Source organism: Equus przewalskii, chromosome 9 (genome assembly GCF_037783145.1).
Source record: "Equus przewalskii isolate Varuska chromosome 9, EquPr2, whole genome shotgun sequence".
Taxonomy (NCBI): Eukaryota; Metazoa; Chordata; class Mammalia; order Perissodactyla; family Equidae; genus Equus; species Equus przewalskii.
In genome coordinates, this window is record NC_091839.1 from 28,163,215 (window position 1) to 28,177,680 (window position 14,466).

Here is a 14,466-nt window from a genome sequence, read left to right on the forward strand (position 1 = left end):
TAAGATGGAGCTAAATGTCTCCGAATTCTCCTCCCTGTGGTTCTGAGTTGCTGTTGGCTGCAGGAAACATTTTGTGTGGATTTGGAAGCCAGCAGTGAAGCAGAAGCCTTATTCTTTACTCTGTGAAGGTAGGTACAGGGTGCTAGGGAGGTGCGCTGCTTGCCACTATTGTTACTGACCTGCTTGCTCACTTTGTAGGTGTAGGGCGGCAATGGGGCCCATGGCTCCTCCAGTTGTGGGAGGATTTCCTCCTTGAGCTTTTCCAAATTCTGGGCCAAGTGGGTATGTGGCCCTTGGGGAAAGATAACAGCTTCTCCTGCAGATTACCCATGACATCCAAGCTGGAGGTGCTAAGAGGGACATGGGTTCCAGCTCTCCCTTGTATTTCCTTGTTCTTGTCCATATTTAGCTTTGCTCCCCCAACTGACTTAGGGCAATTTTAGGCTCAACACTAGATGCAGAGGCACTAATGACTGCTCCAGGAGCTCCCACAATTGTGGAGGATCTGTCTCACAGTGGTTCTGCTTTTCTCACTGAACTACTCTTCACTGACAGGTTGGGAGGGACACGGGAACAGTGAGGGTTCTTATGCCGAAGGCCATTCAGACTTCACGGGAGCAACACAGATAATTTTTTTGGTATCGAAATTCATGAATATTATTCAAAAGAGTTTCTAAGATGCTCCCTTAAAGACTACTTACTAAAACAATACCATTTTAGTTGTTTTCTTCTTTTTTTTTGAGGAAGACTAGCCCTGAGCTAACATCTGCTGCCAATCCTCCTCTTTTTGCTGAGGAAGACTGGCCCTGAGCTAACAGCCATGCCCATCTTCCTCCACTTTATATGTAGGATGTCTGCTGCAGCATGGCTTGATAAGCCGTTCGTAGGTCCACACCCAGGAGCCCAACCCTCGAACCCAGTGCTGAACTTAACCACTGCACCACCAAGCTGGCCCCATGTTGTTTTCTTCTTAAAGAAAAAATAATATATATATTCATTGTAGAAAATTCTGCAGATACAGGTAATTACTGGGATGCTGATAACATTTTGGTGAATATCCTTAAGTCTTTCTTCAATGCATATATCTAAAATGTATATGTACACATTAACACACTGTATTTTTATAAAAATGGAATCACATTTACATTATGTTTTATAAAATAGACTCCCCCTCCAGCAGTATATTGTGAATATTTATCTCTAGATAATTAAATAGTCTCCAATTCAAGAACGTAATTTTTAATTACTTTACAGTGTTCTGTTGCATGGGTAACCATAATTTATTTAATTCAATCTCTTATTGTTAATCTAAGGCTATTTTCAGTTTTTCTTAATTTAAAAAACCCCTAACTCTGAGATGATCATTTCTCATTAATCCTTTTAACAAATTTATCATCAAATAGCTACTTTGTGCCAGGTACGTAACACCTTTATCTCTATGCAAATCCACATGGTTAAATTTCTGCAAATTTTTTTTTAGATTTTTAAATTCTTCCTTCTTCTCCCCAAAGCCCCCGGGGAACATAGTTGTCTATTCTAGTTGTGGGTCCTTCTGGTTGTGCTATGTGGGACGCTGCCTCAGCGTGGCCTGATGAGCGGTGCCATGTCCGCCCCAGGATCCGAACCTGTGAAACCCTGGGCCACTGCAGTGGAGCAAGTGAACTTAACCACGGGGTCACGGGGTCCGTCACAAATTTCTGCAAATTTAAGCTTTTGGACAAGTGTGTATTGTGAGAAGGAAGGCATAAACATGGAGGTGCATCAATTTAAAATCTGCACAGATTTAACTTTATAGAAGTACTAGGAGGTTGTAAACCTTTCCAAAGGTCTTCCTGGAACGCAACATTTGGAGTCCCTCTTACATTTGCTTGCCTCTACAATAAACCTGAATTTATTGATCCAGCTCTATGAAGCAAAGCTTGAAAAGAATTTTCTCCACGTTCCCATTCCCTATTCTTCCTCAAAGTGTCCCAAATTGCCTCTACCTGGAGACCCCGTGTGGCCCGCTGTAAGCCGAAGTAAAGCAGACTCTCCGTGCCCCGCAGACCTGCCGAGTCAGCGTCTGCCTCTCAGGGTGATTCTCCTACACATTAGACTTTGGGAAGCTCTGATGCAGACCTGACGCTTCGCCCGCCCTTGACCCTGGACCTCCTCGCCGAACAACAGAGGTGAGGAGCCCAGGCCAGCATAACGGCTGTGTGAGGATCTGTGCCCAAGGCCGTCTCAGACGCTTCTCCCTGTGCCAAGCCCTGCCTGCACAGGAAGTCAGCCGCTAAAGACAGGCTGCCTGCAGGCGGCAGGCGCACGAGGGAGCTCTGCAAGGCGCAGCAGGGTGACAAGGGTGGGACAGGAAAGGCGGGAAAGCACAGCCCACGGTTTGTCCAGCGGCTGCTTTCCCCTTGTTTAGCACATGGCTTTGTCATGACACATCCCTTTGCTGACGTCTTTTTCTTTTGCATTTTGCCCTGTATTAAAAAGTCACCATCTAAAACTTTTCAGTTAGAAAGTTTAAGTTGTCAGGGACTGAATGTGCCTGTTTTCCAACAGTTCCTGCTTTCACGGTGTAGTCATGGTGAAGCCTGAGTCATCTGAAGAGGGTGGCGGTGCCAAAGAGCTGGGAAGGAGCTGTGGCCAAGCCAGGACGGTGAAGCCGGGGCTCAGGAACTGCTGGGCACTGCGGCCACTGACCGTCCTGGGGGCAGAAGAGCGGCCCCAGCCCTGACTGCGCGCGTGCGAATTGCTCCCAGCCGCGCAGCTGTAATGAGGTCTTTCTGGAGCAGTGTGTTTAGAGAGGGCCAAAAGGACAGAGCGCCTCCCGGGATCCCTGTTCCTCAGAGTTCCAAACAGCAACACCTAACTTTTGCGTGGGCCAGAGTTCTTTTTTTTTCCTTCTTCTTTTTTTAAGCTGAGAAACCACAGCATTTTCCTGCAGAGCCAAACAAAAGACCTCAATTTTTGTTTCAAGGACAAAGTTGTTCTCCCGTCCCATCCGCACGCATTAGCCAGCCCGCTGGAAAACACGCCCCCGGCCGGCGCGCGCGCTCCGCGCCCTGCCCGCGGCTGACTCACCGGCCGAGGGCGGCGGCCTGCGCTCCCTTCCCACGCCGCTCCGGGCCCCGCACGGACGGGCCTGCGCGCCGGCTCTCGGACCCGGGTCTGCGGCGGGCGCGGCGGCCGCGGGACGCGCGGGGAGGCAGAGCCAGCGGCGCGGAGACCGGCGGGGCGCGGGAGGCGGCGGGGCCCAGCCCGCGCGCATTTCCCCCGTGCAGACGGTCGCCCGGGCCGCCGCCGCGATGCGGGGCCCGCGGCCGCTGAGCGCCGCGCAGCTCGTGTGCGTGTGGACCGCCGCGCTGGCCGCCGGCCCCGGGTGAGGCTCGGCGGGGCGGCTGCGCGGGGCCTGCACCGGGGGTCTGCACCGGGGGTCTGCGCGGTGCGGCTGTGCGGGGGGCTGCACCGGAGGTCTGCGTCTGGGGTCTGTGCGGGGCGGCTGCGCGGGGGGATGCACCGGGGGCCTGCGCGGGGCGGCTGCACGGGGTGCTGCACCGGAGGTCTGCGTCTGGGGTCTGTGCGGGGCGGCTGCGCGGTCGTGGTCGCTTCGGCGGGTTCCGTCTGGGACAGGAACTTTCTCCGTCTGTGACGTTCTTTAAGCGTCTCTTTGGCTGTAACTACTTTCGGGAGAGAGTCATTTTATCTTTAGTCCACGTTGCCTCTGCATTTTCCTCAGCTTTTTGCTCCGATATAATGTGCCTTCTCGCAAAGACGTATGATACATTTCTTCTAAACAACGAATCTTGACTTTGGCGTTGGCCAAGTGTAGCTGAGGTGACTGAAGTATGGGTTCAAGGGCAGACTCTGTAGCAAGATGACTAAGGAGACACCCCAAAATGGAAAGTGGCCCACTCCTGAAGGTTTTTGAGGTTGAGCCCTAACTCCTGGCTTGGGCACAGAAAGTGCTGTTTTAGCGATGTTTATGCTCTACATCTGGAAATTTCACCACTAATAGTTTAATTTCAGCGGGTATATTTCCATCAGTGATACTGGTTAGATGATGTTTTCTTGTACAGATGCCCAAGCATAAAGGTTTGACTAGGAAACAGGCAAAATCCTAGCGTTTGTGTGAATGTCTGTATTTACACCAAGAGAAAAACCCGAATGGGATGAGGCATTGTGTAAAGGAGAGTTGAGAGGCTTGTGCTTGTCACTAACTTATGCATGCTGAGTGTGGTTTATAAAATGGACATAACAACACAGGCTCTCCTCTAGCGGTGCATGAATTACTGCATTAAAATTTATTTATGGAAATTATTTTGTTTCAGTAGCATTTCAGTGCAGTTGCTAAATGGAGCAGTGGGGCAATGTTAATTGGAACGCTTGCAATTGGCACAGTGTAGGGAGTCAGTCTCACTATCTTGAAATTTCAGGTTCACAAAAGAGTGGAGATGTAAGGATGAGAAACTTTGTTTTTCCCTTTTTGGGAATTCTTTAGGCCCAGGTTTCTAGTGACAGCCCCAGGGATCATCAGGCCTGGAGGAAATGTGACTATTGGGGTGGAGCTTCTGGAACACAGCCCCCCACAGGTTACTGTGAAGGCCGAGCTGGTCAAGAAAGCAGCAAACCTCACCGTCTCCGTCCTGGAAGCAGAAGGACTCTTTGAAAAAGGTAAGACAAACAGCATAGAGTCTTACCCTTCTGTGGTAATAATTGGAATATGTTAATAAAGCCATGTGTTAGGGTAACAGAGAACCTTCAAATTTGCAGTGGCTTACATAATACACTTTTAATTCTTAGTCACGTAAAGTCCAAAATGGTGTTCTGGATGCTCTTGCAAGTGGAGATTCACAGACCCAGGTTCCTTCCACTTTGTGGCTCCATCATCACAACATGTGGCTTCCAAGTCTGTAGGGGAGGAGCGTGGAGTTTCTCCTGTGGGAGGTTTATGTGGCTCACAGCGCTTCTGCTCCTCTTCTGATGGCCACCTTTAGCTGCAAAGGAGGCTGGGAAGTGTAGGCCAGTGTGTGCCCACAAGAGTAAATGGACACAGTCAACAGTCTGACACAAGACCATATTTACCTATGATTTATATAAACTGTGTATAACCATATTTCTTTATATTTATTGGGTGCAGAGGATTTTACTAAATAGGACTGTAGGAAGGAAAAGAAGAGCTACACAATAGTTAAAATCTAGTTTTATGGAATATTTCTTAATTTTTAAAGTAACAGGAAAAGAAGAAAAGTAATTTGGCAGTAGGAGCCATTTGTAAAAGAACTCATGTTTTTTGTTTTAAGTTTGGGTCATAACCTGGCCCAGGATTAAATTGGGTGAATGAATGTGTGTTCTTTTTCAATACTAAGGGAAAAATAACTTTGGGGGGTAAATACTTAAATGCTTAAACTTTTTTTCCATTAAAATGAACACATTGTATTTTTTTCCTAATCGAAAGAGTAACATATACTCAGTGCTTACAGTCTGATAAACACTGGAAGTAAAGGAAATAAACCAAAATCGCCTGTAATCCTATCACCTAATTAGGAACACTGTTAACTAGAAGCACATTTAGATGTTTAATTAGAGACCAGAAATTGAGACATAAATTCCTATAATGTTGAGTTATCTTAACAAGAAATGACTTAAGGGCCCATAGTGAGTGGGATTCCACAGTAGTTCGTTATATAAATGTTCTCTGCCAGCATAGAGAAATGAACGTTGTCATGAAAGGAGATAAAATCACAGTTTATCTACTTCCATGGTTCTTTGTCTGCAAGCTGCCTGACTGGGCGGGTGAGCTGGGGCAGGAGCCAGGAAGGAGGGATGTGTGTGGGGGACAGGCCACTTTGTCTTTCATGGGAGCAATGTCAGGAAAGTGGGAGACCTTGTGCCCTGGAGAGCAAATGCGGGTCGGTGCTCAAGATCTGAGATTGAGTCTTGGCGCTAGTTGTGTGATCTTGGGCAGGTTACTTAACTGCTCTGAGCCTCAGTTTTCTCATTTGTGAAATGGGGGTAATGAAACTTACTTCCCAGGGCAGGTATAAAGTTGAAATCAGCATCTAGCACCTAGCAGGCACTCAGTGAACAGCAGCCGCTAATGTCATGAGTCGTAGTGATAACACTGAAGAAGAAGATGCAGGGAGCATCGTTTCCTTCTTCATGGGGGCAGACCTCAACTTTCGTTATTGACCTATGATTTCTGAAAATGAGTGAATCCTGGTCTTATGATAATGGCTAAAGAAGATATTGAAATACTGAGTCCTAGCAGACAATACTTGCAGGTAGTTCCACATTCATTATTTATTCATTAAGAATGATCATTTTGACTCTATTAGTGTGACAGTTTTACTGCAATGCAGAGGTCCACAATCACATGGATCATTTTGGTAAATATTTGCTCTTTGCTTAGATGTTTGCATACTCTTATTTTAGAACTTCTCCTGCATTGTCTCTTCTGTAGTCTCCTTTATCAGTCGCCTTTTTTTCTGCAAACAAATAGTAACAACATTGGGGGTGTGTGTTATTGTGACTTGGTTTTTAACTTTATTTTTAGATTTTTCTTTTGGGAGGAGAGCCTGTCATATGCCTCTCGGAAGGCTAAAGCACTCAAGACTGGGTCAGACAACACTATCCTGGGAGCAGAATGGATCTCTTTTTAGGGGCTGTTTTTGACTCTGTTGACGTAGAGTTTCATTGAAAATACCATTGCAGGGAGCACTCTCCCTCTTTCAAAGGAGAATGTCACTCTGTCATCAGAGGCTGTGAGTCATTGTTCTCAGAGCAGATGCTTCCTGTAGTGTTAGGATTTAAGGATTAAGACATTTCTCCCTCCTTATCTTCACATCCTTTGCTTTATCTGACTTCTCCAGTTGCAACAATATGTAGATAAACGAGGACTTCTAAATCAGAGGTCTAGATCTTCCTAGAACTTATTTTTTTCCTTGCCACAAAAACAAACAAATACATACATTTTAGGTCTGATTATTTCATAACTTTCTTATGAGAGCCTCCAAGAAAAGGTTGGTTTTAATAAAGATTTATCTTCTAGCAGAAGTGGATAAGGAGGGCGACTGTTTCTGAGTGGCTATTTCTAACAGTCTTGATCATCTTAGAAATCCTTGGGGCAGGGCAGTTTTTCACCATAACCAGAATGCATTCCTAGCCTAATTTTTGTCAGAAATAGTAATAGCTAGAGGATTCAAATTGCACGGTAGACTTTAATAAAGGCAGCAAAGTATGGCTTGTCCTCAAGGAAGAGTTCATTTATTTGACAGACAATGGGGAAAATTTTGTTTACATTTTTTCCTTGAAGCCAATAGCATTGATCACATTACAATTAGTTTATTCATTTTTTAGTATATTAATTCTACATTTATTGGGTAATCAATTATGGGCTTTTTTGGGTGTGTGTGAACAATAGCCCTTTAGCAAAAGTCTTTCTACTAAACTTTGTGGAGTTCTTTAAAAGTGTATTAATGCCTCTTTAGTGCTAAGATGCAGACATTGAAGTGTACTTGTTCTTATCACTCACCACCATCATCACTACCACCACCATCACCATGATCACCACCATCACCACAACCATCATCACCATCGTCATTATCATCAGCATCACCATTATCCTTTTTATAGTGAATAGAACTAAGTTCATAATCTTATCTTCATTGTATGAAAGTTAGTAAAGTAAGCATAATTGACAAAACATGGTAAAAGTTCAGCAAGTAGTAATTCCCAGAGGAGAGAAGATGGAGCAACTACTGACATTTGAAATCAAGTCAGACTATATGTTGGGTGGAGAGTGAGCCTGTCCCCTTATTTCTTTTGTTTTTAGTTTTTATCTCTTCGTTTACTATGATATGGCCCTGGAGTTCCATACCAAATGAAGAAAAAACAGTTAAGAACATTTGAATTCACAGGTCATAAATGAGAACTCTCTTCTCATCTGTTAAGGCATGTGGGAATAATCATTTCTGGTGTCCTTGAAACCATCATTTCTGCTTTATTCCTTTTCTCTTTCTAAAGTTTGAAGTGTTCATTTGTAAGCTTTCAGTGTTTTTCTTGAGTGAGATTTGCTTCAAATAATGAAGAATACACACTTTCCCCCCATTAATGAGTTCATTGTCACCGGTTTCACATAAACCTGATTTAAGGAAAAAACCTAAATACAAAATGTCACCTGCAAACGTAGGTGCTGTGCAGAGCGTCTGGTGAGCGCCTGCCTTCCGGAGGCACCGTTCAGTTATTGATGGTGCCAAGCCTGTTTCCATCTTCCCACTGAGGTATTGGGGTGAGACATGCTCTGTGAGTGTGTCTACATCCTTTAATAACTTGCTTTTTCTTTTCGTCCTACAATCTTGGAGAGTCATTGGGGTGTTTACTTTCTATTTTTAAGAATTAAAAATTCTTTTTGGTGCTTGTCTTTCTCTCTTTCTCACATTGCCTATGAGTATTTTATTTTTCATCTTGGTCCCATAAGGGTGGGAAATCAATATTCCTTAAATTTGAGATAGCTGAAAAACTTAGAAAAAAATCATCCAGTTCAGTTTGGGTGGCTTTCTGTGGAAACAAAGCTCCTGAACATACGTTTCATGCCTCGTAGATCAAAATCAGTCCCACAGTGTTTATGAGAGTAGATTAATTAGTGTAGTGTGTGGGCGTGTTTCCACAGGCAGCTGTGCCTGTACAACTCGGTCTGAACTTGTAGTTACATGAGAATTGTTTTTAAAGGGTGTGGGCTCTCCATTCATGTGTCTTTGCCATTGTGTGTGATATATATAAATAGGTAGGTGGCGCTTGAGGAGAAAGGGCTGTAGTGTAATCACTGTGTGCCTGGGCTCTGTAGCCAGCCTACCTGAATGCCCTTCCTTTAGTGGTTGTGGGTTGTGAGCAGTCATGATCCCACCAGCCTTCAGTTTTATCATCTAAAGAATAGTGGTTCCTGCCTTATGCAATTACATGGTCATTGTGAGGATTAAATGAGGTAACATGTTTAAAGCACTTAACACATGAGAATTATTCAAGAAAATGGTAGCTATTGTTATTAGAAGAGAATAAAAACCATTGTGTCAAAGATGATTATTAATCCCCTACTGGGATGATCCTGAACTGGGAACTCTATAAAAGGCGCCTCACTGGGAGGGAATGGGAAAGAATTTAATGTATTAAATATTGAGTCCTTAGAGTGCCAGGGGCTTTATGGACAACATGTAACTGCAGTAACCTATGAGGAAGGCGCTGTCGTCTTCATTTTAGAGGTGAGGAAACTGGGGCGAAGACAGAATGGTTAATTTTCTGAGTTAACACAGTGAATGGTAAAGCCTGAATTTGAGTTGGTTGTGTTGCTTCTGAAGTTGAAGGCTTTCTACTGCTTGGAAAAGCATGAAAATATTTTTTGTTTGCTTTGCTTTTGGATGTTGATGCAGTGTGGTACCAGTCCTCTTCCTCAAAATCATTTTCACGTTTACTTGTGGTAGTTTAGTCAGGGATCTAATGAAATCTAATCTGGATCTAAAGAATCCCAAGATGCAATGCTAGCTCTCCTCCTAATTTACTTTGGGCTTCATAGAATTCTGGAGCTGGATGGGACCGCAGAGATAAGCCAAACCTTCACCCAAGTGATGGCTGCGGAGACTGAGGTGTGCTGTTTGGCGACTTGCCCAAGGTGAAATTGCTTATTGGTGGCAGAGGTTGAATTAGATTGCAGGTCCCCAAATTTGGAGTTCAATGCTATTTTCATTATACTCTAGAAAACTTTCCTAACATATGGAGAACTGTGTGTAAGACCTTGGATATATTTGTACATGTTGATTTTTCTGATATGGAAGAAAATAAGGCTAACTAAGGAGTTTAAAAATGCTTACCTGCATATTTGTGCAAGTTTCCTATTTCAGCTCAAGGTGGAGTTGTTCTTTATGGCCTAATGGTTCTGCATCAGGGGTGGGGGTGGGGCTAGGAGCCTCATGGATCTTTTGAAAACTAAATTCTGTTGCTGTGTTTCTCAAAGTGGGAGTGTACTTATTAAAAATGCAGATTCATGGGCACCCCCTCAAGATATGGGTAAGATCTAGGAATCTAACTTTATTTTAAGTGGTCTTAGCCACACTAAAATGAGAACAAGCGCCCTTTAGTATCTCACGATTGTTCTTGACTAAGTACTGGAAAGCCTGAGAGTGAGAGGCATGCCTTTGCAAGTCTGCGATGACTCATGGCCGCTGGAGAAGGCTCCTCCCGGACTTCCCTGTCTGCCTTATGGGCAGCCCCCAACCTGACACTGGTGTTAATTTTAAGCAGTGGAGAAACGTGTCTTGGGTTTGATTATGAATCAGCGATTGAATGAAGTTGAAAGTGAACATACTGATTCTTTAAACTCCAAGTTTGAAGGTGCTGCTCACCTTCTAACACAGAATGAGTCACTCTCCAGTGGCTCACCGAGGGTTTGGTGGGAATAGAAATCAGATCCTGTGAGAATTTGGGCTGGGTTACTGTTTGATGCTTTCTTATCGTAAAAATCCTGAAACTGCCGGTTTCCCCTCATTAGTTTATTATTTATTGATTATTTGCTGTATGTGAAATGTGAATAAGTGTGTGTGGGGGAGTGGAGAATAGGAGGAAGGCTGGCATTAGAGGGAATCAGAGGTTCCAGAGGATAAAATATAATATTAAAAGTGCAGAAAGCTGGAGAGTTGTTATTTCTTGTTTGTATAAAAAGTTCAATGTGGTTTGTAAATAGTGCTTCTTGTGCGTGACGCTGTGTCTGGTACTGTTGCCTTTAACATCAGGAGCTATACAGATGTCCATTTGTAAGTGTTCCACCTCCTCTGACATGTTTGGCATTCAGTAGAAACAGTCATTTCCCCTCCTGGAGGAGGGCAGGGGGTGCCGGGGGAAAGAGACCGTGGCTGGGAGTGGCAGTCCCGAGACAGAGCAAGAGGTTTGCGTGTGTCTTTTCTGAAAAAATGTTGTTTTCTGTTTTAGATATAAGTTTGGGGGACATCCAGATGGAGATGTCCAGCAGATAGTTTTGAAATTGTAGCCAGGGGCAGAGTGTAAGGCATCGTTTTCATGGGGGCAGACAATATTTCAAGTCTTGCTGGGAATGCATGAGATGCACAAGAGAGGCAGAGCTTATGGAAGGGATAGGACTGATGATTAGAAGCTTGAGAGGAGGAACATCAATGAATGAAATGGGTGGACCATGAGCATCCAGAGACAGGGTGTACTGAAGACTGTGAGATGTCTCAGAAGCCAAGGGAAGACAGAGTTACAGGCAGGAAAGTTTTAATAGCACCAAGTGTCCCAGAAGGTCAAAGCAGAGAAGATGAAGACAGAGAAGAGGGCATTGGTGATCCTCAAGTGAATGGTTTTTAAGTGTTGGGAACAAAAGCCAAGTTTTAAGTAATAATGGGTGGTGAGAAAATATAATCAGAAAGTGTAGATCATTCTTTGCTGAAGTTTGACAGTTGAAAAAAGAGAAGTAGATGGTCTCTTAAAAGGCACAGTAGAGAGGTAAAAGTCGTTGATGCAAAGGGGAGGGGTGGATAATTCATGGGTAAGAAGGGGTGGGAGCAGGATCAGGAGCACAGGAGAGTGGATTATCCATAAAAAAAAAAGTTGTGCTTTTCCTTTGATGTAAGAAATAGAAGAGAATGAGTAAGGAGAGAAATATTTTGAGGTATAAACTTGAAGAATGAAGTTGAAATATGGTTTTAGGAAAACTTTGCCATAGTTATCTCCCTGCCTCTAATTTGTATAGATACAGTCATCTCTTTATAAGAAGTGGGGATAAACGTTAAATGTAGTGGCCCATTGGAGAGAGAAGCACAGAATTGGAGCTATTCCCTGGTGGTGCCCTAACCTGGGTCACTGCTGGACTGTGGGATATCGGAGTGTAAGGATTGATACCTGTGTTGGTATCAGGAGAGGGAGCACAGGAGAACAGAGAAGACAAAGGGGCTGTTTATGGCGGTAGCATGCCTCACTTGAAGCTTGAGGACTGGGATAGAGTTATTTTATTGTTTGCCGTGGTTGCCAGTGTGAGTAAGAAGTGGAATTATAACTCATCGTCTCTTGGTCTGGGCTAAGATGACCATCATGCCAAAGGCGCAGTGACAAAACTTGAGGAGAAAGAAACTATAGTGGTGCCTGGTCTTGCCCTGTCTCTTCTGTTTTTCACTTCCCTTAGGAAAATGCCGTGACTTGACTTTCTTCCCTTACAAGGACGAGGGTGGAATTGGTCAGGATCTGGTGGATGGAGTTGAGCAGGGAGGTAGCGGGCAGGTCTGTGGGTCTTTAGTTCTGAACAAATGAATCGTGTTGAAAATCTGAAAACCAGAGTGGTAAAGAGCTTGGAAACAAACGGGGAGCAAAGATTTTTAGAGCGCCTAGGAACTTCCTTGTGGCAGGGCAATGTTAGGAATTTACATTTATGAAAATGTAGCTGGCAGAAATGATTTAGTATTATAAATTTTAATTTTACTGCAATAAATGTTAAGTCTCCTCAGGAATATAGTTAAGACAGGGCGTTTACTATTTTGAGAATTCCAAACTTTGATTAGGCACCAAATTGTATATGGCGTAATATTGGGGAGCATAAACGTTTGGTGACCACATAAAGTTCTTGTCTCTGTGCTCGTCACAGGGAAGCAAAGCAGGTTTCATTTCAACTCGAGCTGGTGCTTGCAGTGCTGTGTTGATGGATTCGTGGTCAAGTCTGAGTTTACTGGAATAGAGTACAGATGGCTTGGCTGTGTGTGCATGGGCATGGGAATGGAGAGATGCAGATGGGCCTGTTGCGTTGAAGAGGGAGGGTTGCCCACAGGACTACATGGGTGCTTGAGGTGATAACAACATGGATAAGAGAGAAAAGATGGAAGAGTCGGTGTGTCCACAGACTCCCATGAGAGTGCCCTAAGCTCCAGAGGAGGGACAGGGAGGGAATATGAGATTTTGTTTGGACTAATATTTTGGAAAGAATAGCTGGGTCTGTCCTGTACAGTTTGAGAGACACATTGGGTCAGAATGGGGGCTCTGGAGCCACATTGGAATCGAACCCTTAGCCCCACCTCTTACTACTTATGTGGCCTTGGGCAAGTCACTGCATCTCCTTTGGTCTCAGTTTCCTCATTTGTATAAGGCAGTAATACCAGTACCTACTTCAGAGCATTGCTTTAGAGTCGCACTGTCCAATATGGTGGCCACTAGCCACATGTGGTTTCTGAGCACCTGAAATGTGGCTCGTGGCAATTGAGATGGGCTGTGAGTGTAAAATACACACTGGGCTTTGAATACTTAGTACTAAAAAAATGCAACAAAACTCATTAATTTTTTAAATTGCTTATGTGTTCAATGATAATCTTTTGGATATATTGGGTTAAATAAAACATGTTATTAAAATTAATTTCACCCATTTCTTTTTTCTCTTTTTAGTATACTGCTTTAGAACATTTATCACAGTGCCTGGCACATAATAAACACTGGAGAATGTCAGCCGTGTTGTACCTGGCATTTCCTAGTGTCAGATATTAGTACAAACGCCTCCCTCCTGAGCACAAGCTTGTGGCATGAGGCTGGGTCTCTCTGTTGATGGTTGTTTGATTCTGACTCCAGTGGGCCTTCCACCTTATTCCTTATCCCTTGAGAAAGGAGGAAGTCTCCCTAAAAAGCAGCGCCATACCACAGGGGTTGGTAAGCTTTTCCTGTAGAGGACCAGATGGCAGACATCATAGGTTTTGTCAGCCTTATGGTCTGTTGTTGCAGCTGCTGGAGTTCAAGTCTGTGGTGTGAAAGCAGCTGTAGACAGCGCCTAACAAATGAGCATGCTGTGTACCAACGGAGCTGTATTTATGGACCCTGAATTTGGAGTGCATATAATTTTCTTGTGTTATGAGATATTATTATTTTTATTTTTTTCCAGCTTTTTAAAAATACAAAACCATTTTTAGCTCATGAGCTGTACAAAAACTGCGTGGGGCCGCCTTGGCCAGTGGGCTGCAGGTTGTTGGCCCGGCCATAGTGTGTGCCCGGACACTGAGCTCCCCTGGTGGGCTCTTGGTTTTCCATTTGTATTGAACCTAACATTTAGTTTATACTGTACCATTTTATTTATTTTGCCTTTAGTGGGTTTTTGATTGACCTACTTTATGCTCACTGGTCTAGGTGGAACAGAATGTTGTGTATGAAACTCATATTTATTGAGATATTTGTAAGCAAGTGGAGGCAGAGAGAGAAAAATTAAAGGAGTATGTAAGGGACCAAAGGAAATTTTTTTTGTTTTGTTTCGCTTATAATACTTGTGTTTTCTATATAGATTGAATTCACTGAAGAGTTACTTAGCTTTGAAGTGACATTAAACTATGAAACAGACGCATTATATTCTAAGGTTTTGTCTTCCACAGTTTTGTGGTGAACCCCATTTCTCACTTTGTCCATCTGCGATCAAAGAAAATGCTGAATAATCAGAATATTTAATAACGGGAAAGT

At 43.9% G+C, this 14,466-nt stretch overlaps 1 protein-coding gene across 11 annotated transcripts in view; it reads left to right on the plus strand.

The window, feature by feature from the left end:
• CD109 (CD109 molecule) overlaps positions 1–14,466 on the plus strand; it is a 195,056-nt gene that overhangs the window by 46,238 nt on the left and 134,352 nt on the right. For 6 of the 11 annotated variants that reach the window (XM_070558933.1, XM_070558925.1, XM_070558931.1 and 3 more), the window contains one exon: positions 4,487–4,659. The exons of 4 other annotated variants lie outside the window; for them this stretch is intronic. Coding sequence is in view for 5 of the 7 variants with exons in the window: in XM_070558925.1 (XP_070415026.1) it covers positions 4,487–4,659 (173 nt within the window). In the remaining 2 variants the exon portion in view is untranslated. Of the gene's footprint in view, positions 1–3,070; positions 3,368–4,486; positions 4,660–14,466 lie in introns of those variants that run through there. One more of the 11 variants, XM_070558930.1, reaches the window with a different exon arrangement.